The sequence below is a fragment of the Mastomys coucha genome, unplaced genomic scaffold, assembly GCF_008632895.1.
Source record: "Mastomys coucha isolate ucsf_1 unplaced genomic scaffold, UCSF_Mcou_1 pScaffold22, whole genome shotgun sequence".
Taxonomy (NCBI): Eukaryota; Metazoa; Chordata; class Mammalia; order Rodentia; family Muridae; genus Mastomys; species Mastomys coucha.
Window position 1 is genome coordinate 205,974,109 of NW_022196905.1, and position 26,116 is coordinate 206,000,224.

The 26,116-nt window shown below is 38.0% G+C and overlaps 1 protein-coding gene across 1 annotated transcript in view; it reads left to right on the plus strand.

The window, feature by feature from the left end:
- The window catches only part of Naf1 (nuclear assembly factor 1 ribonucleoprotein), a 30,497-nt gene extending 14,922 nt beyond the window's left edge, over nucleotides 1–15,575 (plus strand). Inside the window, exons 3-8 of the mRNA XM_031339978.1 lie at nucleotides 3,383–3,476; nucleotides 3,844–3,926; nucleotides 8,801–8,961; nucleotides 11,316–11,367; nucleotides 13,273–13,375; nucleotides 14,516–15,575. Coding sequence (XP_031195838.1) covers nucleotides 3,383–3,476; nucleotides 3,844–3,926; nucleotides 8,801–8,961; nucleotides 11,316–11,367; nucleotides 13,273–13,375; nucleotides 14,516–14,961 — 939 coding nt within the window. The 3' untranslated portion in view covers nucleotides 14,962–15,575. The remainder of the gene's footprint in view (nucleotides 1–3,382; nucleotides 3,477–3,843; nucleotides 3,927–8,800; nucleotides 8,962–11,315; nucleotides 11,368–13,272; nucleotides 13,376–14,515) is intronic.
- Nucleotides 15,576–26,116: the final 10,541 nt, after the last annotated feature.

Here is a 26,116-nt window from a genome sequence, read left to right on the forward strand (position 1 = left end):
ACTTACACACACACACACACACACACACACACACACACGAATTAATGACTGAATAATGGTAAATTTAATCCCTTCAGTTTAATGCTGAGGAAATACACATTCTCATGTTTCAGGTTCCACAAGATTACTCAACTGAGTTTGGAAGTATGGTGACAGTCACAAATCCCAGTCTTTAATTTCTCCCTGTGTTTATTTCTCCATGAAATCAGATGTCCTGAACAATTTTAGTTGGAACTTTTCATTGTTACAATGATTGAAATAAGTGATTGTTTTACTAGACTCCTGTCTGACAACATCACTGAGCATTTGCCTTAGAAACAGTCTGGTGCTGTATATTTTACTTTCTTCTCCTGGAAGTAGTCCTTAAAAGAATATTAGGACTTCATTGCCCTGTACACTGAGGAAGCTTAGCCTACAAAAACTGTGTTAATAATGAAGAGACAGTAAAACTCACAGGCTCCTTTTGATGAACCTAAGATGAATAGTTATATTTTGTAACATTATAAAATACAAATCAGTATGCAATTATTAACACAACATTCTTAGAATTAGGTATCATGCCCACTATTATATTTACTTGACACTAAAGCATCTGAAAACATAAAGCACTAATACCACACGCAAAGAGTGTGCTAGCTACATAAGAACCAGACAAAGCTGGGCAGAGTGGCACACACACTTGGGGAGCAGAGGTAGGTGGATTTCTGAGTTTGAGGCCAACCTGGTCTGAGCGTAATGAGTTCCAGGATAGCCAGGGCTATGTAGTGAGACCCTGCCTCAAAAGATCATGGAGGAAGGGGAGAGAACTGAGCTCATGGGGGAGGGGGGTTAAGAAGGTGTGTGGGGGCTAAATACTAAGAATTTATGTTAGCGAGTAATTAGTAAAGTAGCTTATAACAAGCCTAGGTGCTAATGTAGGTATTAAAACTACTATACTGTGATCTCAGTCAATACTAACATTACTAACATTACTAATATGACAGTTCTGTTTACCTAGTAAAATAAACATGTAAGAACAACTAGAAAAAAATGCCATTGGGGGAAATACTGATGGAGTTGGTAGGGAGTTAGCTCTTTCTGAGTGGAATCAAGCCATAGTTGTTAATATACTGATATTGCCACAGGTCAGTGGAGCTAAACTGAGATTTTGGTAGAACCGTGCAAGGGTCAGTATATTTAATGTTAAAATCTGCTGTTCAAGTCCATCTGGACAATTATAATCTGGGGATTGCTGACTAGTATTTTAGGTAAAGATAAAGTCAATTTCTGGTCTACTTTTATATAAGGATAGCATAATGAATGGACCAAATAAACAAATACTGACTTATGACGCTAGAGGAGTGATGACAATGCTAGTGGGTTTTTGAGTAACTCAAAGTGTCAGATGTGTGCCAGACAATGCTAGGATCAAGGGGAGCAAATTTGCTGCATATATGAAACAAGGAAAATAGCCTTCAAAGTCCATAGTTCTCAGAAAAGTCAGTCAAAGATAAATCTTCCAGAAGAAAACTGCATAAATTACATTTGCGGTTCATAAACACAGATCACCAAGAAATATGTAATCGTACTTCTCAGTCAAGTTTAAAGCAAAGATGTTTAAAAGCAAGATACTATCTTATTCTGTATCAACTGCCAGAGATTTTACGTTTACTTCTCAGTAGGGGCATGATGTAGGAAGTGTGAATTGATACAATGTGGAATAATATAGGAGGTCTGCTTGCAACAAGAGTCACACTAAGTCATGTAAAAACATGTATGTCAAAGATTTTTAGAGAGTAGATAAGTATATTTCATGATTACTGTGTTAGATTATAGCACAGCTCTACAAGACCATACAGTAGGCATAAAGCATGATTGGGTCGATATTTATGTTTTAGTCTAGGAAAATATGCAGGCTGTAAAGGAGATAGGTAGTGTGCAGCAAGGATACAGAGTGAAAAGTGTCAGGTAGGTAAAGCTTGTATCTGCATAGTGAAGTCTTTTTGATGTCTGATAACCACACTAAAACTTTCAAAGCAGGAGGATCTTCTGTCTTTGTTGTGTTAAAGTGCAAGTGGAGGCTCAACAGATTGCTCAGCCCTTAAGAGGTTCAGTTCCCATCACACACTTGATGAACACATCTGTAACTCAAGTTCCAGGGATTCCATGCCCTCTTCTGGGCTTCTTGGGCACCAAGCATACATGTGGTGCCCCCACATACTTGTAACAAAAACATACACATAAAATAATACATTTCAAAATGGCGGGTGGTTGATCTCTCCCTAAAGATGGTCAGTAGAAATCTGACAGTTGAAACAAAATTATTTTCTTTAACACTAGGCATGTTTTAGCTCTACTGAGGCAAATTGCTACTGAGGCAAATTGCTGCACTGTTGGCTGACACCCTTGTAAGTAATCTTTGATTAAAAAAAATAGTGTATCCCAGAAGGAGGTATATTTGAGACATTTGATTAAATAATTCTTTCAGAAATGTATGTTCCCACAGGGAAAAATGACTCCCCATGATCATTTGCATTATACTTTGTATTATTTAGATTTTTCTCATCTTCCTCAAGATTTCTCCACATACTGCCCTACCAGTAAACTACTAAGGGCATTGACAGGGCCTTTGCACTTTCAGGGCTTCTTCAGAAAGGAACCTATTTAGTCAAGGGTCAAGAGCAGAAAGCTCTGTTTACTTAATAGGAAAGCTAATGTCAGTTTTATTTTTAGGTTTTGCTTTAACTTTATCTATTTCAGTATTTAGTTTCTATAGCAACTGAGGTATGGTTTACAGTTGGGTCAAAAAAGAAATCTGTAGGTGTTAAGAAACTTATTTTTTAACCTGGAAAGAGAAGGTAGGAGGTAACATCTTTTCAGCTTTTACAGGCCACATCTGTTTCCAAGAAGTCTGTATTTGATTGATAGGTGTCACTGTCAGACTTTCATGCTTCACACAGTACCAGGAAAGATTGCTGATTGTTTATTTCTACTATAATTAGAGTTACATTAATTAATTAGCTAGATTAACAAAACAGCTCAAAGAAAAGAACCTCCTGCTGTGGTTGAATGGTAGTTCTTAGTAGAACTCTTCAAATGGAATCTCTGGATTCCTTAATACAGCTTTTTTTTACAGAAGACGTCTCTTGTCAAATGCGATTGGTAGTGTTTAAGTCAGTATTCTTTGGCTAATGTACAAAGAATCACTTAGCCACTTACGTGTCGGAGCTGCAATCAGCAGTCCAACTGGCCTCTTACTACATAGGAGACACTGAGGGGGTGCTTTGACCCTTACTGACCATCTTCAGCAGTCTGTGTCGTACTTTAAATGAAAATATTTCTCCTTTTTTAAAAAAATGTTTTTGAAGCTGCAAGAAGGTTAATGTTTTCTACTACATTATAGGAACTACCTTCTGTTGAAGAACTCACTGTAATTCTGCCTGACGACATTGCACTAAAGCCGCTTGGGAAGGTTTCAAGCATTGTTGAACAATTAGGTATGTAAGTAACTTATATTAACAAAAGTTATGTTCAGGCATGCACTTGATGTCAAGGTCAAGGACTTGATATATTAAATTTTTTTGAAACGTGTACACTTTACCTTAGTTATTAAGTTTTTAGTTAAACATTTTTTCCTGTTTTTGTTTTTTTGAGTTTTTTTTTGGTTTTTGAGAATTTTTTTTAATTGTGTTTACTTTGTTGGCTGTAACAAGTTCACCCAGATTTTGTGACTTAAAAAACAGTAAAAACTTGCTAACTGCTAGCTTTGTGGAGTAGACTAATTTAGGTTAAAGCTTAGATTATATTTAAAATTCTAGTTTATCTTTTTTTTAAACCATAACCTGTTTTTTGTGTATTTTTCAGTTATAATTGAGTCTATGACTAACATATCTCCAGTTAATGAGGATACTGTCATTTTCAAAAGTGATCGACAAGCAGCAGGAAAGGTTTGTTATAAATTCTTGTTACTTTTTTTCTAGTTTCTCTTGTTTGTCTTAAGAGCTTATTAAGTAGACAAGTCAAGTTATAATTCATTCTCAATTCTTTGTGTATGTTATAGTTGGCTTAATATGCCTTAGAATTCTTTGTTGCATGGACCAGTAAATTCACATGTTCATTTTATTTCTTTCAGTGTTTTGTCAGATATTCAGAGGCAGAAGTTCTAAATACTGACATTGCTTCTCTTTCCACAGATACTCAGAGCTGACTAGCATTTCCATAGTGTAGTAATAGCTACCAGCTTTCTTTTTTAAGTTAGTGGCTTTGAAACTCTTCAGATGGAGTTACAGAGGAGAATTTATTTATTTATTTTTATGGGAAAAGATTTCAGCAACAAATTCAATATTGCACTACATGCAAGCTAGAGGGTTATCAATATGGATATAGTAACCATGTCCATGGGAACCCTTTTACCCTCTTGCTTGTCCATGCTTGTCCATTGCTTAATGTGAAAACCACACTCTTTGCCAGTAAGGTAATTCTGGACTTATTAAATCCAAGAGCTTAAGTACTAATCAAGTGTGTTCATTTTTGAAGTAGACATGCTGGGTAGATGTGTACCTGCTTGAAATCCTAAGTAAGCAACCTGTAGCTCTCTGCAACTTGCTGTTGGAGTTCGTTCTTCGCAGATGAGCTTTTTTGTTTCAGGAGAGTAAAGTGAGTTACATTGAGTCAGGAAGAAGGAGCTGTCCCTAGGCAAACTTCCCTCCCTTTCTTGGTTCTCTGCTTTCCTCCCTGTTAACAGCTTAGAAAGGATCAAGTTTTACCGATTCTGTCACCTTTTACCGCCTACATACATTAAATTTGGTGGGCTAGTATACCACGGCCAGTTGACAGCAGTTGGTGGCAGGATTTATTGGCACTGACAACTTTTTATTTGGGGGAAGGTTGTGAAGAGAGGGAAGATTTGTATATGGAGGATGCTGCTGTGCTTTTCCTCCTCTGAAAACTTAGGCTGGGTGTTTTGGTGCCAGGGAGATAGAAAACCACCCAAAGAAAAGGAGTGTGAGGGACTATGGCACTGTGCTGTGGGCAGCTCTCCATGCCCACTCTACTGTTTCACAGGAAATGAATTTTGCCCCAGTAAAAATAGAGTGCTTACTGCTGTCCCCAAGGAAGTGGTAACAGACAGGAGAGGGAAGAAGTGGGGGGAATCTGCTACTTGACTTTTCTTTTAATCTGAAATAAACTTAACTAAAATTGATAGCTTCTCTAATTTTTATGAATTTTTTTTTCTCATCATAGTTGTCTTGGGCAATTTTAATATTAAAATACATGCTTTGGTAAAATAGCCTTAAAAGTGGCATTTTTATACCACAAATATATGCGAATTTTCAGAGTAGTAAATGTTGATAGTGCATTAGATGAAGTTTACAGAGATGGATGTAAATGACATCTGTGTTTAAATTTTACTTAGAGAACTTGCAAACTTGAAAAGTGGAAGGCAGTGCAGCATTCAGTGGTCTGAGCAGAATTGAAGAGATCCTACCTTAAAGAGGGAAAGAAAATGTAATTGTAGATCTGAGCACCTTTTCTTTGAAATGGGTTTAGAGAAGAGTTGGGTAAAGATATTTGAGTGACCAGAATGAGAAAAACAAGCTGTTTTAGGTCTGTTTCCTGATAGATTTCTCCTTAGAGAAAGTAGTAGTAACCTGGTCCCACATGGACTAACTGTAGGGTGAATGAATAGAAGGGAGATGGTGCTCATCCTCCATAGTCAGTCAGCCAGCTAGGCCGGGGTCACACACTAGTGCTCATAAACTGAGAACAGCTGGGCTAGAATTTGGAGGACTGTATACTCTGTTACTAATTGTTTCCTCACAGCATCTTATGTAGGTGCTATGTTGTGGTGCTGGTATGTGTTAACTGCTTTGAGAGGAATCCTTTGTATAATTGTACCTTATTTAAGATACAAGGATGCTTGTAACTGGTTCAGTAAATATCTCAGTTCTTACTGTTCTAAACTTTGCTTTTTATGCATTTCTCACACTGCAAAATTTCCTTTGTTTTAATTTCACATTAGATGGTGTGCAATTATGGTTCCAATATTGAGTAGAATGTTAGGGCAGGGGTGCAGAGAACTCCTAGGGGACTCTGAGAAGGCAGGCGTACTATCCAGAGCCTCACCCTCTGGTGTTGTTCAACATCAGATTCTGAGCATCATAAGGTCTTTTTGATTGATTGTTTTATTGTTGTTTTAAAATAATCTTGATGGAGTAAATTGTATATTTCAGTCAACCAAGTTTTCCTGTGACTGAGGTGCAGCCATGAGGTGGAGGCTAGGTCTACACTAATCTTCCCATTACTTGTTTTGTGATACTTTTTAAAAGTAATTTATTTACTTTATATCCCCAAATCGCCCCTCTTGTTGAGTCCCCCCATGATGCTCCTCCCCCATTCCCCCCCTGTTTCTCTGAGAAGGGGGATCCCTTCCTGAATCTCTCCCTCCCCCTCACATATATCATTTACTACAGGGCTAGCTAGGTACATCTTCTCTCATTGAAGCCAGATAGGGCTGTTAGGAGAATAGGATTCATAGGGAGGCAACAGATTTAGGGACAGCATCTGCTCCAGTTATTGGGAGACCCACATGAAGACTAAGCTGCACATCTACATATGTGGGGTGGGCTAGATCCAGAATGCGTATGCTCTTTGGTTGGTAGTTCAGTCTCTGTGAGAGACCCCAAGGGTCCAGGCTATTTGATTCTGTTGGTCTTCCTGTGAAGTCCCTATCATATTCGGGTCCCTCATTCTTCCCCTGACTTGTCCACAGACTTTGCAAGCTCCATCTAATATTTGGTTGTGGGTTTCTGCATCTTTTTAGGTCAGCTGTTGGGTAGAGCCTCTCAGGGGACAGTTATGCTAGGATTCTGTCTGCAAGTATAACAGAGTACCATTCATAGTGTAAGGCATTGGTTTGTACCTATGGGATGGGCCTCAGTTCAAGCCGGTTGGCCATTCCCACCATCTGTTTTATCTTTGCCCCTATACATCTTATAGGCAGGCCACGTTTTACATCAAAGGTTTTGTGGTTGGGTTGCTATCCTTTTTCTTTTCACTGGGAGCACTGTCTGGCTATAGGAAGTGGCCACTTCAGAGTCTTTATTCCCTACTACTAGGAGTTTCAGCTAGAGTCAGCCTCATAGCCACCCTGGGACCTCCCCCCACCCCAGTCCCCTTCCCACCCAGTGTCTCCTTCCCCCATTCCCCTCTTGCTCATTCCCCCATCTCCCCCCTAGTCTGTGCATTTCCATTCTCTCTCCTGCTCTCCCTATACCTGATCCCTACCCCACCCCTGTTCCTGTCCCCTCTCCCAACTAGTTCTCTCCCTCCTCCCACCTCCTATGAGGTACTTTTTTTTTTTAACTTTAAACTTCATAATGATATAATTGTAACTGTGAAGTAGAAGCACTTTAGATTCTAAAGGAAGGGTTACTTTAAATGTGTCTAAGAATTTTCAGTGTCACATTTAGCATAAACCAAGATCAACATAAGCCTAAAGTTGTCGTTGGGGTCCTCAGGTAAAATCATGACCATAGTTAAGAAATGAGGATGAGAAATGCTATTCAGGAAATGAGACCCAAGGGATGAGCCTTATATGTGTAAGGTTGCAGTGATTGCCATGTATTGTTGAAGTCACAGAATTTTTTTTAATGATGTAGATTATTACTGTCTTATCATGTTTGTCCAGGAAGTTAAACTTTTTGCATTACTAAAGGTAAGACAATGAGTTACATAAGGTGTGTATACTATAGGACAGTAAGAGTGCTGGGGCTACAGTCTGACATCCTGTGCAGCTTTCCTTGGAAGAAGTCTACTAGTTTTCTAAACCTTTTCGAAGCTTTTATCTTGCTATATTGTTAAGTTATTGTCTTAGTTTTCCTAGTTTTATTTCCGAATGTTTTCATTTTTATTAAATTATTTTCATTGTGACTTCTTTTTTTTTAGAGTATTCTTAAACTTGAGAATACTCTTTTATCTTGCTAGGTTAGCAGTTTTGCTCTTTAATGAAAATGGATAAAATATAAAATCACAAAGTGAGGACACTTAGAAAATTAGGTACTGAGGGAGTGGTGAAACAGGCACATTTATTGCCATTAGTAAGTTGGTAAAAAAAATACTGTAGTCATCATGCTTTCGGCTCATGGTTGCACCTCTTCCAAATCAAGGATTCCATATGACTTCATCATCACATGTGATGTTGAGCAAGTTTGCAACTGTCTAAACAGTACAAGTTAATGACGTGTGCTAGATCACAAAGCGGGACTTTCTCGTCCTCTCCTTGTAGCTGTGGAGAACAGGACTTGTGTTGGGTCTCCAGCTCCTGCCTCCCTTGGCCAGGATTGCACCCCTACACTACTGTGCCAGCTGCTCTGTTCCTTTTTAATCGAGGAGAAGCCATGGAAGCCACAGAGAGCTGTAATTTCCCAAATGCCAGAATTTTATGAAAACAATGTAATTGACCCTTTAGCTTGCTTTTATGTTTTCCATCATAAGAACCCAATTTTGGACTGTGTCCTGTATTTTGTATAGCATATTGCTCATGAACATTGATAGGAAAGTTTACTATTTGCATCTAGAGTATACCAACAAAATGGTTAGAATTGTCCAAAAACCAAAGTTGTTATTCCCTTATTTGCAGGAAAGAAACGTATAATAAGCTATTGCGTTTGTAATGAAAATATGAAAACTTCAGGTGTAAAAAAATAATTTATCACTAACAAATTGCTTTGTTTTTAGCACTTATCAGTATTTCTAAAAATCTTGCTACCCTTTCAAATTACTATTGAAGGATACATATCCTATGTCTTCTGTTTTGTAGATATTTGAGATATTTGGACCTGTTGCCCATCCATTTTATGTGTTACGGTTTAATTCTTCAGATCACATTGAGAGTAAAGGTATCAAAATAAAGGATACTATGTATTTTGCTCCATCAATGAAAGACTTCACTCAATATATATTCACAGAAAAACTCAAACAGTAAGTGCTTCATTGGTGTGTAGTCTTCGTGTGCCAGTCATTTGTATTTTAGGAGTGATTCTCCTTAGATGATCATTTCTTGCACTTAATTGGTAGCTGTTTCCTAGAGAACTCATTTTTCTTTCTATGAACATCTTTGAGAGCTATGACTTGTCATCAGCATTAACAGGTATATGTAATTTTATGCTTTTCCCAGATAGCATAGTCAGCCACTAGGATCACAGCATTTGCAGAACCTATTATGTTCATTAATTAATGAATTTTAGTTCACTATTTTTTTCTCATATATTTTGTTATACAAACTACTTCAATGTTAGTATTACTACATAAAGAAAATGATTTCCAATAAAGTTAGAAGTTTAAAGTACTGTTTTTAGTTTTTTGTTTTTGTTTGCGTTTTTGTTGTTTAAGGCAGAGTATCATGTATCCCTAGCTGGACTCATTCCTGGTCCTCCTACCTCTCTCCCACATGCTGAATTTTCAAGTTTGTACCACAGTGTCTAGCCTTATAAAAAGATACTATTTTCTCAGATACCACATAAGAAGTTCTTTATGCCATTTTTGTGTTAAATTAGGTTTCTAAATTTCATGTACTGTTTCAGAAGTGAATAAATGATCTTCATAATGAACATGCCATCTATAAGAATCTAAAGGAGAACCATTTGGCTTCAATTATTTTTCCAGCTATATGCGGTTAATTTTTTTATATGAAATGGTGACAGGATAAATGAGTTAAATAAATATTGAATCATAAAGACATTACATTTTAAATAATGCTTAGACAGTGACTATTTCATTCTTCTGTGAATGCTAAGATGCTACCCAGTGTGTGTGCCACATATGTAACCTTTAACAGGTAACCAAAAAAAGGGTTTTTGAAAATGCTTATGAAGGCCGGGCAGTGGTGGTGCATGCCTTTAATCCCAGCACTTGGGAGGCAGAGGCAGGCAGATTTCTGAGTTCGAGGCCAGCCTGGTCCACAGAGTGAGTTCCAGGCCCCCAGGGCTACACAGAGAAACCCTGTCTCAAAAAACCAAAAAGAAAAAAAAAATGCTTATTATGAAATAGCTAAGTAAAAGCAGATCTTTATTGTTTATTTTTAATTCTAAGAAATATGAATGAACCAGAGAAGGGAGAGGTGAGGCTGTACTGCAGGAACCCTACCCATTTATTCATTTTGGTGGCTCCATGTAACTGTGTGCAGACTTTGGCTTTTGGAGTAGAGTGGTTCAGCCGGTTTGCCGTTCTACACCTCGCAAGACTACTTTAGCTAGCTTTCTGTCACTTGCTGTCTTGTTGCTTGGTCTTTCCTCACTGAATTTGAGTTTGTTGTGGCAGACACACTAGCTAAGGAACTTTACTAGTATCTTTATAAACCCCAGACGAAGGATCCTGAATATCATTTCTAGTACTGATTGTATTCAAAAGGAACACTGGGTTCATGTAAGGTGAGCAGGTTAATGATAGCTGTCTTGTTTCAAAAACAGTCCTTGATAGCACTGTATAATGTCAAAGATCTCAGTGAAAATTTTAAATTTAAAAGTTTTAAAGCAATTTAGTTTTCATTTTGTGATATCAGCGTTATTGGCACATTGATTTTAGTGGGACTGATTCTGGAGAATCTCATTTATCTTTAAGATCTAATTAAAAGTAGTCAGGTTATCTAGTCACAATAATTTGTATTAATACAGTTGAGTAAGAAAGATGCCTGAAACCATGAACTAGTTAACGATTAGACAGATTTTAAAATGAGGTTTTAGAAATTGTTATTATACTTAAGCCTTTTTTATGTTTACTAATTTTGCCTTTAATGACTCATTTCATATAGGCATCTGATACACTACAGTGTCCTTCAGCATATTCAGTGTTCCTTCTCCCCAAGCTCACCAGTCTTTCTTTTACCCTTCTGTTTTGAGAATCACTCACAAAACTGATGGTATTTCTTAGGTGAGTTAAGGAAGAAGAGCTTGCGCCTTTGCCTCTGCCTGTTCCCATGAAGTGCTAGAGAGGGAATTGTTCTGTTGTTCATGTCTGCAACAGCAGGAGCATCTTCTCATGTGTGGGTGTGGAAACATGTTTGATATAAAGGTCAGGCACCTTCAGAGTGAAAATCAAGGGTAGAACCACTTACTCTGCATAGTGTAACCTTCTTCTCATCTCAGTTCTCCAGTGCTAACACATGTTCCAGGTGTTCGTGTGCATGTGTGTGTGTGCATGTATATGTATATGTTTCCTATAGGATGCCTGCATTATTTGAGATTGATAAAGGACACCAAAAATAGTTTAGTTTCTTCGTATTTTCATATAAAACTGTTAGGTTCTATAAGCACTTAACAGAATATGATCTTTTGTAGGGACAGAGGATCGGATGCTTCTTGGAAGAATGATCAGGAACCACCTCCAGAAGTTAGTATGGGCCTTTTCATTTAATGTTTCACAAAGCAGCATATACCTTAATCATACATTGCTAATTAATTCTAACTTACTTAAATTCTCATTTTTATAAACCTTGTTGATAGACAATGTTATTACTTAAAACCAAGTTTACTCTTAAGTTTAGTGAATTCCAGTGTAGGAATTGATAACCTTTGGCTGTGATACAAAAGCAAGCCTTCCTTGGGGGTGTGGGTAGTGTCAGGGGCACATGCCGACTTTACTCCCTCATGTTTGTATAACACAGTTACTCTTCCAAAATGTCATCTCTTGATTTTATATTTTGTGTCTGTCCATAGGACCTTAGTTTCATCTCCTAAGGTGGTAGGCTAGTAAATTAATCTAGAGCTGTGGGTCTTATTTGGGAATTACTTACGAATGAGTTGTGGTTATTTTCTTCCACTCCAGGTGATAGGGAATTGGGTATTCTAAAGATTTTGTTTTATGGATTTGGTTTAATTGAAGATTTAATTTCTGAATACTTCAAACATCTCAAGCAGTGTAGAAGTTCATGGTCTGTGTTAGTTTCTAACTTTTTTTCAGGTATGAGTTTAGGTTATGGCCCCTTCAGGAGATCTAACAGACATGAATCACTTAGGGAGTAACCTGTCTTGGTATCTAAACCAAGTGTTACCTAGTGATGCTAGGAATGTATACTCACTCACATTCTCTGTTATACTTACAACATTCTAATAATGAAATTGCATGTTTTAAAGTGTTTGGACATTAATATGGGCTTTAAAATTGATCCTTTTAAATCCCCATTTTAGGTCTCAGGATGAAAGTTAGCAATTTTGGCAAGGTCAAGTTCTTGTGAAATTGGTTTGCTTACATTTACTTTTGTACAAAAGCAAATCCCACATGCTGTATGATTGTGGTTTTTTGGGGTGGGGGTGGCAGACTAGTTCTTGAAAAATATTGGGATTTAATTTTATATAGTTGTTAATGACATCTTGCAGTCTAGAATAATTCTCTAATTTTAGACCATGGTAAAATCCTGGACAAAGATTTCTTAGAAATAAATCTTACTTGTCTTTATCTATAATTCTAATGTACATATGCAAACTTTATAATGAATTTAAATATTCCATCAATGCAAAATTGAATTTGTATAAGAAAGATGATTTTAGAGGATGAAAGCAAAATTTACTCAAAGCAATCTCTAAAACTCCTAATTAAAAGGTTTTCCTGAGAAGACAGTTAACCTGATGGATACTACAGTGTTCCATTAGAGAAAGGCTTTGGTTTACCTTACAGAGCACATTTACTATATGTGCTCTGTTCTTTTGACTGTGTGCTCAGTAAGGTGTCTTCGCTAAGCAGATACTTTACCCACCTGACACTCCCCTACTGCCACAATTTGTCATATTGTGTATTGAAAGGACTGAGATTCGAGCTTGTGTTTGATTTTGAGTGAACGAGTCATAGAATGATGTCTTTGATCTCTCTTTTGGATCCATGATGTGTAACAGTAGCTAAGTCTTCACTACTGCTTTCTTTGGCTTTCTTTGGCATTCTCTGGTAGCTGGCATGATAATCTTAAATCTAAGCAGGAAGTTGGACTTCTGGCCAGGGAATGGGATATGTATTCCATATCTGAATATTGCTAATTTTGGCATTTTAAAGCTATCTATATGAAGATTTCTATGAATTAAAGAGACCAACCAAAGAACCAGAGTGTCCAGCTTAATAAAGTTATTAGGGTTTAAAAACAGTTACCAGAATTTTTATTATTATTTTATATGTTAACTCACATATTGTATTAAGTTGAAATGAACACCTTTACTCTCTGGTCAGTGAGTAAGCAGCGGTTTGAGCAAATGTCTACTGCCTCATTGGCAAACTGATGATAAGTGCTTCTCTACTTTTATCCGCAAGGCCTTGGATTTCAGTGATGATGAGAAAGAAAAAGAAGCCAAACAGAGGAAAAAATCTCAGATTCAAGGCCGCAAAAAACTCAAATCTGAATTGAATGAGTCAGGTGAGTATGTTGTTATTTTATAGTTAGCCCCTCATGCTGAAGGCATTGCACAGCATGTGCTATGTTAAGAGCCCTCTGATGAGCTCCATCTCATGTTGTCTTCTAAGGTAACAATTGAGTCTGTTAGAGGCAGCTGTGTTTCCAGCCTGCTTTTCTCAGGAAGTCTATATACCTATGATTAGACGTCAGTAGTGTGGCACCCAATTCTCACTATTTATTTTGATTTTCCCTTTTATAATATTTTCATTTTAAAAATTAAGCTTTTTGAGGTAATTGTAGATTTACATGGTTGTATTAAACAAGAGAGGTTTATTATATGTCCTTCACCCCATTTCTTTTACTTGCAACATCTTAAAAATTGCTGTCTCACAGCTAGGATTATTATTGAGGTATTTTCAAGGCTCAATATTTCCAAGACCAGAACAGAATGCTCCTTAGTCCTTTATTTGCTTTTTAGTTGTGGCTGTGCATATCTTTTTTACCTCACTTCATGACAAGCACGTCTGTCTGTCTGCCTGTGTTTCTCTGCTCCTTCCTCCTCTTTCTGTCTTGCATGTGCAATTGCTGGGTTTGGGGTTATGTTTTCTGTGCTGTTGTCCATTTCTTGACTATCTGGCCATTTTAGGAACGTCCGTGAAATCCTATAGTGTATCTATCACACAGTGTTAAAATCACACATTGCTTTTGGTGCTGATCATGCTCTTCTGGATGTTCAGCCAAGTTGATGTGTAGATGTGTAAGTTGTTCTTTATTTCTGGAGTCCTGTCTTGGAGGGATTGCACCATGCATAGTTTAACTACATTTGGGAACATCTGACTTGTTTCCTTTTTTTTTTTTTTTTGTACAGGTTTTTAAAATAAATTTTCAGTTCTCTAGGACAAATACTAGGCAGGAATGTAGCTTTCCTGCTCAACCGTGAGTGTGGATGGGGATAATGCTGTGGGGTTTGAATGCAGTTATTAGTAAATGTCTTCTGTTTTGCTGGTCTTCCCTAATCCTTAAGCATAAGTTGTGCCTTTTAATTCATTTAAAATTGAATTTTCTGTCATGTTAATAACTTAAGGGATAGAAGTCACTTTTTGTCAATGATCTTGATATATTAAACTACATTTTAATTTTCTTTTATTTCTGCTATCAAAGGTGAAGATTTTGGTGAAGTGCATCAGAATTGGAATGCTTATAGCTCTTCAGAACATTCAAAAGGATATCACAACAGGGAATTCACAAGAGGCTTTCCGAGGGGTAGATATTCTCAAGGAAGCCATGGCAGACCTCCACCTCAGCAGTACTATAACTCAGATCATATGGCATCTCAAGAGAGTTTGGGATTTCCACCTCAGAGACAAGATAATCCTGTCATGCCCCACTATCCATTTCCCCCGCCCATGTTTGATATGCATAGCTTTCCACTCCCACCCCCACCTCCGCCCCCACCAACTGTAAGCATGGGGTGGGCTGCACCTAGCATGGCCTCTCATCCTGTGATTAACTTACCATACTCCCTGCCCCCACCACCCCTTCCTCCACCACCTCCCCCTCCCTCTCCTGGGGAAAGTAACTCTTCTCATTTTGGACCTTACTATTAGTTGTATGCTTGTATTTCAGAGAAATATGGTAAAAAAATTTTTTAACGTATGTTATGGAACTAGATTATTTTTAAAAAAACATTGTAAAATTCTAAATCAAATGACTCAGTTGTGAGTTCATATATATTTGTAATCTTTGTGAAATGGTATTCATAGGGACACTTCATCTCATTCTTAGGAAACTTCAGGTCATGTAATATTTAAGTGAAATATTGCCTCATGTCCTCCACTACCCACAGCCTGTAAACAAGATGAATAGTGTCGGTTATGACGCAGGGTTCATCACAGCCTCTAATACAGTGAACACTGATGGAAAAGTTGACACTTTTGGAATTGATTATAATTGCAGGAATTCTTTAAACTTAATTTCCTTAAGCAAGTTAGGAGTGTGAAGGACAAAGACATTATTGGCTGAAGCTCTCGCGAGCTGGTTAGTATTAACTATGTATTGACAGACGTGTGTTGTCTATGTAGCTGTCTGTTATTTAGAAAGCTTTACTGTTCTGCTGCTTACATTAAGGCATGTGTTGGTGTATATGTATATTCTGTGTCTGTTCCCAGGCTCTGCAGTATCTGACATTGGTGGCATGTGTAATAAAGGCATATTGAATGACTGAGTGACTTTAGAGTTTTTAATTAAATGAGTGTTTTTTCCGGCATTGGAGTAACTGTTAAATGTAATTAAAGAATGTTGGAGCATAAGTAGTAGGCCTGTGGGGAGCCACAGCTGCCACCATATATATATATATATATATACACACACATACATACATACATACATACATATATATTGAACACCTGGTCTCTGGCCAGAGCAGAGAGCTTTGAGATAATCAAGCCCTTAGTTGGAAAAGCTGTGTGCCTCTAGTTTGTGATGCAAGCTGGCATGATTTTCCCGCAGCCTATTGTGCTTTGCCACGTAGCTGATGCTGATTGGGACCAGGGAAAGTATTTAACCCACAAGGGCTGGGGGATTGAGAGAGAGTAAGTATGTGGAGATAGGAGTAAGTATGTAGAATTAGGGCTGGTGATGGGATAGTATGGGATATAGAAGAGTAAGTATGATAGATAGGAGTAAGTATGTAAGGATAGAAGTAAGATGTAGGAATAGAACTAAGAATAGGAATAGGAGTAAGTAGAAATAGTAATAACTAAGATGTAAGAAGCAAGATGTAACTAATAAAATGTAAGTAGAAATAAGTAAGCTGTAACAAGCAAGATTACAAGGATCCTAATAAACTGCATGGGGAAGAGCTCATTGTTTGCCTCCTTACTTCTGACTGGACGGGTAAGGCGGCTGACATATGGTGGCCCCTACGGGGAATGACGGACGGGAAAGGTGTACGACATAGGCCTCCAGTGTAGTTTGTTCTCTCCATTTATTGACTGAAGAGTCTGCGCAGAAGAGGCTATCATCTAACCAAGGCCACTTAGCTCTTACAATGGCAAGGAGCTGAATCCATGTTTCTCGTCTTTCTCAGCACCGTATTCAGTTGATGCTTCTAACCTTTCATTCCTTGACATTCTTACAATACTTTGTATGGCACACTTATTCCAAGCCTGTCGGCTCTGTCTGCATTGAAGTCTCACTTCACTCCCTACGGAAAGAGGCAGCTACAGCATTTGAAGTTGGGAGGTGCAGATCTCTGGCTTAGCACACAGAGCTTTACTTAGTCTTTGTGTAACATGTTTCAACTTCATTATGTTGTGGATTCTTCATTACCCTCTGAAGATTGCTCTTTATAGTTTACACTGTGTATTTCTGGCTTGTAGAATGTTTCTGGTTGATAGAATTAAGAGGAAGATTGTATTTGGAATGGAGAGATGGCTAAGAGTGCATACTGCTGCTGCATAGAATTTAATCTTAGTCTGCAGATATTTCAGGGCAAACACATTACTGCAGCTTTCTCAACAACTCACTCAAACTTGGGTGAGCCAAGTTTACGTAGCAGTGGTTATACTACAAGTGAGGAAAACTAGGTACAAGTTCTATATCCTCCCCATTTGAGGATGGATTGTCTTCTCAGGATGTGTCTTGTAGTCTGCTCTTTATCTTTGGGCTGGAGCGCAACTGCTCATGGTTTTACTCTTTTCCATCCAATATGAGTGGTTAGACACAATCTGCTGTGGGTGTGGTATTAAGAGGTGTGGGCCCTTTGGGATGGGATTCCTCATGAGAAAAGCTACCCATCAGTGGGTGAATGCCCTGTACTGTGGCTGGAGGAGACTGCAGTAGCTCTCTTCCTCTTCTAACCCTCCTGTGGATGGTTAGAACAAGGGGACAAGGTGCTGACTTTGGAGCAGAAATGGGCCAATGCCAAAGAAGCTGCTGTGTTTTCCAACCTGCAGAATTAAGAATATTAATCTGTATTGTTTATAAGTTACCTAGTCTGTGGATTTTGAAGCACTACACAGACTAACAGACCTTTTGGGAGAGAGAGAGAGATGTTGCAAGATTATCACCCTCACTTTAATTGTAGAGTACATTTTAAATTACCCTGGCCCCACAGCTAAACTCCAACCTCAAAAGTGTTAAATGTAATTTATTGAGGGACATACCTTATTAGGCAGTGCAGTTCTTTAACAGTGTACCACAGACTGAGTAATTCATATCAAACAAAAGGACTGCCTTACAGTTTTGGAGTCCGAGAGCCCAGTGTCAAAGTGCCAACATCTGGCAAGGGCCTACTTGCTGCTTTATCACATGGTAAAAGCAGTTGGGGAAAGTGGAGTATTTTGATTATCTTAACCACTTTATAAGGCGACACCCCATTGTCTTAGCCCGTTTTTAAAGATCTCATTTACTAGTACTCCTCCAATAACAAACATGAGTTTGGGAGGGGTCAGTCAGAACATAGCTGTACATTTTGGAAAAGTGAATTAAGTACCCCACGCCACTGTAATGAGATGGTTAATCACAGTCCTTAGTCATCAATGCTAAGTAGAGATGGAAGGGACAGACAGCTAGAAGCAGCGTTTCCTCTCTTTTCCACTTTGCACTACTCCACTCCTTTATAGACTTTTTGTTACCTTTATGTGCTAACTGTTTTTACTAATAAAGCACCATTTGATGAGAATCTGAGTGGTGCCATTTTAACTGCTAATGTGATGTTGGAGTTTAAGGTCCCAGTGTTTCAAAGGCTACTTCATATATATCTACAATGATGCTCTGAAGCACTGCTGTTTGGAGGAGACACAGCTCGAGCATCATGTATCATTGATGTTTCCTTTCCATAGGAGTGGCTGTTTTTTAAATTTGATTATGTGGATTTGTACATTTTAATATTTTAAGTGGCTCTGATATTTCTGTTTGGTCTTTCACAAAATTCCAACTGTTGAGTTCCTATTGTTAAACACCTTTCTGCTATACTGTACTCTGCCTCACCTCCATATGACTTAAGACAGGAAATACAAACTCAGTGATGTAACAGCCTTTGTTCTTTACTTTCCCTGTCTTAGCTAAATGTCCTAAGATTTGAACAAATTCTTTACATGGAGTGCTATCATCACATGCTCAAGGTGCGTAGAACTTCTTTAAAACAGTCATGCCATGTACTTCTCTGATTATGTGTTAGGGACACTAGCTCAGTGGCTTCTTAAATAAGAGTTTTTAAAATTCAAAACTTGACATTTTCAGAATGGATTATCTACATGTTAACACAATGAGCCTTCCTAAATTACATGTTCAGACTCTGCTTGTTTGACATTAAAGAAAACCTATGAGGTGTGCATGCATGCACACACACATGCACAGAACTTTCAGTGAGGTTTGGGCTGAAAATGTAAAATATCAAAAATCTTATTTACAAAAACCCATCAGGTATTGTGAAAGCTGAGCTATTTATGACTTAATGCAGCTAGGATTCTAAAGAAAGCATTTATCAGTATCTTTTCAGCCATTGTAGTGCCAAATATTCCATTTCTCATTTTTATGACTTTGCTCATCCTTATGTATGTGAATATAAATTAGCATATGATAACAGACAAGATTCTTTGCAGTTGTATCCAGAGATATTAAAGACACTGTACTATAGTTGAAGCAAAGGTTGGACATTATCTCTTTAAGAAAGCTTCTAGCAGCAATAACATCACATATTTATCTACACTAGATCTAAATTCTTGTAGTGAATTAAATATGTACAATTACTTAGTGTACCGGAAAAAAAAAGGAACAAATGACTGTATTGCTAAGTGAATAATGAAGACACAAAATGAAAAATGTTCCTTAGTGCAAATAAAGTTTCACTGGTGCTCTATATTCTATGCTGCTATCTAGGTTTATTATTTGAAACCTAGCATGAGAACCTCACCATGGCATATCAATTGTTCATTGCCTCTTCTCTTTTGTAAGGTTGATGAAAGGCAAATATGTTTTACACTGTAGTACCTTATAGTTCATCTCATTACTTCATCCCCCAAACAGAACAAATTGACCTTGATCGTGTGGTAAAAGCTTTCATTTATATTGATGAAAGAGGAGCCAAATGCTTTTTCTAACAAGAGATGTGACCCCAAAGATAACCTAACACAGATACAAAAGGATAGATCTGTTAGCAGGTACTGCCCATTGAAATATGGTAAATAGATGACAGCAGTCTCAGTGTGGTGATGGTAGAGATGGTCTAAAATGTTCTTGGTACTAATTGCCAGTTATTGGCCAAAGCCTGTTAGCATACCTCTCTAAAGCTTTTATGGTGTGCTCTGATGACAAGGGAATGCTGGGGAACATTTGTTTTTTTTCCCTTTCCAACAGCACTTGAAATATCTGATGATGTATCATGCAGTGTTTTGTTTCAGACATGATTTGGCACCATCAGACTCAATTATGGAAGCTGTTTCTGTGTATGACTCATTTGATGTAGATAATTTTTATGCTTTGGATTTCAACTGTATAATTATTGGTATATTTGTTAGTAACAATACAGGTTTATATGAATTTAGTTTACAAGTTACAAGCAGAAATGGTTTTAAGAGAAGAAAATAGTGGAAGGCATTAATTTTGTTAATGTATTCCAATACTGTTATGTTGAGCCATTCAAGCCTGACTACAGGCTAACAGTGGATAGGGCTTATTCTAATGGATAGGGTTGCGGACATATCACTTTGTGCGCTTTTGGGATAATTGATGCAATTTTGTGGTAGGATGTTGTGGTTTGAATAAGAATGACGGTCATATGTTCATGTTTGAATGAATTACTTGGGTACCAGTTAGCAGAACTATTTGAGAAGGATTAGGAGCCATGCCCATGTTGCAGTAGTTATAACCTTGTTGAATCTCTTTCTCCTCGCCCCTTCCTTCCCCCCTCTCTCTCACCCTTCAGAGATAATAAGGAAACTCATGATTAAATGCTTCTGGCCATAAAAGCTGGCTTGGTCATGGCATCCCTTTCACAGCAGTAGAACAGTAACTAAGACAGATGTCTGTCTCAGAGATGGCTCATCCTGCTAAGAGGATAATTAGACCAAAAGCAACCACTGATTGGTGTAGTCTGTAGGTTCAAGCGCATGGCTTTTGTTACCCAGTCTTTCAGAAACTCCTTTAAATCCATGTAGATTTTTCTAGAAGACAAGGACTCACCTTGTTTTCAGAAGTGAGAGAACAAGAAACAATCCACAAGATGTTTAAGACTGGAGTAACATAACAAAAATGTTTCTAAATCTGACTTCAAATATTCAAAATCTTTATTGTAATTATGCTTATCAGCTGTACATACTGACTTTTATTTACATATGATAGTTTGTATTCTCCCAATTTTGTCTTAATCTTCCCTCCTCCTTGCTTGTGTCGTTTTACATTTTTCCAATCCACTTTCAGATCTATTTTCTTTTTTGCTCCATAGCTTCACATTGGTGTGCAGGCAGCTATCTTTAGCTAAACATGGTCACCCTTGCTTCATTCCATTTTCCTGAAAAGGACCTGATTTGGGGGTTATGTGTGTGCTGAATACTCTGTTATGTATCTGTACGTTTTTCTGTATCCTTTTATCAGTTGATAGCCACATAGGCTGATTTCCCAATGTGGTTCTTGGGAATAGTGCTTCAGTAAGCATGCATGTACAGATGTCCCCAGTACCCTGACTTTGTTCCCTTTAAATTTTCCTATAAGTGCCATTGCTAGATAGCATGATTCTTATATTTTTATTAGGGGGCTATATTTTTTCCATAGTAGCTGTTAATCTACACTCTCTCCTCCCCCCACATTCTTACCCACCCCACAAATTTATAAGGATGTCTTGTACCTGCTCACATTCTTGCTAGCATTTTTCACTTGTTTTGTTTTAGTATTGTGTTTTCTTTAAAATTATTTATTACTATGTGTATATAAATATGTGGAGATTACAAGACAATGTTATGGAGTCATATCTTCCACCTTTATCTGGGTACCAGGAACTGAACTAGGCTTGTTTTAGAAGCACTTTAACACATTAGACCATCTCCTTGGCCCATCATTTTGACTGGACTGAGATGGAACCTCTGCCAGCTTTGATTCATTTTCATTTTGTGATTTTTCCCTCATAACTAAAGATGTTGGGCATGTTTGTATACTTGTTGGCCCTTTGTAACATTTTTGAGACTCTACTCATAGGTTCTTTTCTTTTTCTCTTTATTCTTCCCCACTTGCGCCTCCATCCCCTCCTCCCTCATCTGTGTGCTGAGGGTAGCAAATTCTAACTCAAGGCCCTCTGAGTCCCAAGGAACCCTCTATCACTGAGCCACACAATCAGCTTGAGTTCTTTAGATATTCTCCATGTTAGTGCTCTGTTGGATGAATGGATAGCCAAGATTCTCTCCCTTTCTGTAGGTGGCCTCTCCTCTCTTTTGCTGTGTAAAATACTTTTTAATACAATACAACCCCAAATGTCAGTTCTTTTGTCTTCTGAACTATGTTAAAAGTGCTGCTCTGCAAATCACAGTCTATGCCAGGATCTTGAAGCTTTTCCTTTGGTCTTCTACCAATTTAAAGTTTTGCATGAAGGCCTGTACTCTATTTTGATGTGATATTCGTACAGCATAAAAGGGATTTAATTTTGCTCTTCTATCTGTGCATGTTCTGTTTTTGTAACACCTTTAATAAAGAATCTACCTTTTCTCTACAATTTTTGCCACATTTGTTCAAGAATAATTTAAAAATATTTGTTATGGACACCTGATTATCTGTGAGTTTTGGGAAACAACTGAGTTTTAAAACTTTTTAAAAATAATTTTTGTTCTTAAAAAAATTTTATGCAACGTATTTTGATCGTACTCACTCTCTACTTTCCTCCAGCTCTGCCCAGCTTCACCCGATTATTTTTGAAAGGACTAAAGTTCCACTAGATAGAGATAAGAGCAAGATAGATGTTGACAGAAAGAGAAAGGCCAAACAAGACTGTTTCAGATGGGCTGAGAGGAAGGGGGAAGGGTGGATGGGTTTTTGAGCAAGTGCAACCAAAAGCAGAAGAAATATTTGACATCTATGATATCCAAGAAAGCCCAGAATGCATGTTTCTTCCTGAGGGGAACTTAATTTTAGATTGCAAGTGAGAAATCACTCTTACATTACAAGAAAGGGATACCAGCTTCAGCTTGATGCATTTGCTTGCCAGTCTCTACTGTACATAACTTATCCTAGACAGGCTGTGGTAAAGGTTGAAAATGATGCAAGTTCTCAAAGTATGTGGATATTCACAGATGAAGGAGGGAGGGAGGCAAGGAGAGAGAGACAGGTAGGACAAGGAGAAGACAGAAAAGGTTGTAGAAGAGAAGACATGGAGGTGAGGGCAGAACAAGGCCACTCGAGCCTGTTCAGCCAAGACGCTGTGACCTTTGGGCAGAGGATGTTCCCAGTGTCACCACGTTAAAAAAATAACAATTAGCCCTTGGTATTTATCTAAGATTGAGCCTGGTTGTTCAGAAGAGTTCTGATATGTCCTCAGATCTGAACAAAGGCATCCTATCTATTAAACAGCAGGAAAAATACTGTATGGAAAAGGAATGAAGGGCTTTTGTCTTAATGGGTCTTTTACACGAATCTGACAAGGGCAGGAATTGTTCTTCTCACCCTATTGACCTAGAACAACACACAAAGCCCCAAGCAGGTATCATCAACCTATGCCCACAGGTTGTTTTCAACATTGATGGAGGGGGGCATTGCCACTTGGTACTTTGAGTGAATGGTCAACATGTATATTCTGAGTCAGGCGTGAATGGTTCACAAAGTAACAAGCTATATGTTTCCAGCTTAGTTTGTAGGAGTTAATGACATTGGGAGTCCAAAGTATAATAGGATTGATTACATTGGTTTTTGTAAAGGTCACTTCATTCTAAGCAGGCTGAGTCCACAGTATGTAAGACAGAATGCATAGGTGTAAAGGATCTCAAGGCAGAGTATTAACTTGGTTACTACAAGCTACAAGAAGCATCTCTGAGAACAGCCGTCCCTACAGACCTACAGGATTACATGCAATTCATGCACTTTCATAATGTATACTAAGGGGCAGCACAGACATTTTCCTTACCAAAGGTGTATTCAATTATGCTAGCTAACACAATTTCTGGGTTAAGATCTTTTTGTGTGAAGCTCTTTGGACTTGATAGACAATCATGGGTATCGATGTGAACATAAAATCAAGGCCTATTATGTAACTTTCATTTCTGTTTGTAAATGTGATGTCACAAGGAGAGACCAACTGTGCTGACCTTCCGTTGCTGTGGTCCTCATCTGAGAATCAGGGGTTAGTACTGATCTTCCTTTCTAACCACATCCCCCCGACCCCCGCCCCAGGGCCTGCCCTGTAAGTGATCTATCCCTGTACCTAACACAGAAAGGTATTTAAGAGACAGTCACTGTATCCTTGCTTTGGGCATCACTAGCTGAATGTCTCCCCTGGGAGTCTTCTTTGTGTTTCTGCTTATAGAACTTCACAAATGCTGATTGCAGAACATTTCAGAAGCTCATTTAATGGCTGGAAGGTATTTCTAAATACTTTCATCATAAACCTATTTTAGCATAGAATTCAAGTCAGTTGTTTCTCACAACTTGCTTAGACCAATGGAAAAACGGTTTCACTTTCTTCTCCTCCTCCTCCCCCTCTTCCTCTTCCTTTCTTCCTTGTTCCTTTGTTTTTGAATGTTTAAATTTATAAAAGTTGTACTTATTTATAGGACTTGTGATGCTATATCAATGCATTTATACTTTGTGCAATGGTTGAATTTGCTTCTGACTATCTCCTTTCAGATTTGTTACTTCTTTATAATGAAAAATTTGGGATACTTTCTGCTACCTTTTTCTCAGTATACAATAATAATAGCTATCTATAAGCACTCCAGAATGTCTTGCTACTGTCTGTAATCCAGGTCAAGGTGAACAATCTGTCCTTCCATCCTACCCTTTACTCTTCTCCGCTGCTGGCACCTAATATTCTACCCTCAGCTCCTTGTTGGTCAATAGTGTAGTTTCTCACACAGTGCCTGGGTTTGTTGTTTGTTTTTGTTTAATGGTATGGGCTGGGACTGATTTTGAGAGGACTTCATCCGTAATGACATAGAAATCACCACATCTTAGAAAAAGAATGTCTTTTTTGGTTGTTTTTAACCACTCTCATCCTAGTGAACTTTGCTTGAGAAGTAGGAGTTCAAATAATTTCTTAGTGACTGTTCTATTGCTGTGATAAAACACCATAACCAAGGCAGCTTGTAAAAGAAAGCATTTAATTCAGTACTTGATGACAGTTTTAGAGGGTGAGTTTATGAGCATCATGGTAGCGGGCAGGCACTGGAGAAGTAGTTGACAGTTGTAAGCCTTCTAATCTAAGTCAGGCAGTCAGAGTCAGAGCGTGCTAGCTGAGACTGCAGAGCCCACTCCCCACTGACACATGTACTCCAGAAAAGTCACACTTCCTAACCCTTCCTAATCAAGCCTACCCACTTGAGACTGAGCGTTCAAACGTGAGCCCCTTGAGGCTGTTCTCATCCGTGCCACCACAGATGGTCTATAAAAAACAAGGCCTCCAAACTCTTTATTTGAGGAAGATAAAAGTGCAGAAGGTTTTAGTTCACCTCAGTGTTGATATTCCAGTAAGATTACCCAAGCTGCTGCCTATGTAAGGACACATCTGGGACAGCTGAACTTTAATGAGGCCATCAAGAACACTGTCCTTTACAGTTGGCAAAGAATTATGGGTGCTGTATGTACACATCAAGTTTCTAAGGGTGATTAAAGGATTAGATGATGTATTCCAAGAGATTTGTTTTGCCCTCCAGATCTGCTCTACTTTACAATAGCTTCAGGATGAGGAAGACGCTGGGGGCAATACACTAGATTTACTTGTAAAAATGTTAAAAAGAAATATTAAAGGAACACATCTATAAATCTCATGGAGCAAGCACTAGGGGAGCATGGTATAATTTGTTGTTAATGTTTGTTTTAATAAGTCCCCCTGGTAAACGTGTTGTAGAGAGCCTTTGACCTGTCATCTCATTGATGCAGAGTATTCATTTTGTGATCATTGTCTGATGATAGGGTATAACTCTTAGAGTTCAATGGTGGTAGTAATTACGCACAAAAGGACCCCAGGTATTATACAATATGTTTGTGTGAGCTACAGTGGGAACTGTAAGGGTGAACTATTCTACACTAGGCAGGGGGATGGGAAGGGCTATGCTGCAGTAATGATCTGGGTACAAAGTTAAACTCTGTCTCAATAAATAAGTAAATAAAGAAACAAGTAATAAAAGGAAACAAAAAAGCTCATTCAATTTCTAAACAAAATGTGCTTTACAAGACAATTTGCTGTCATAATGATGATATCAATTCATGTGATAGTTTGCAAACATGGAATCTTTTGACTTTTAGATTGCTCATTAAACAATTAATAGGGAACAGTTATGAAATTCTGTTGCATTTCTGTATATTGAAAACATTAAAATGATACAATTTGTACCATTTAAATAGGGAAGGATATTACAACCTAGCAGTAACACCTAGCAAGGTTCTGTGTGCAATGTCTGTTATCTGTTTCTGTTAATTTGGTAAAAAAAACAAAACAAACAAAAAACCCACCCACCCTCCAAAAAAACCAACAACAAATAACTAAAAACTGTAACCCATAGGATGCTCATGAAAACTACTTGTTTGGTAAAAGTTTTCCAGAAGTGTCCAGCTTGCCAGACACTT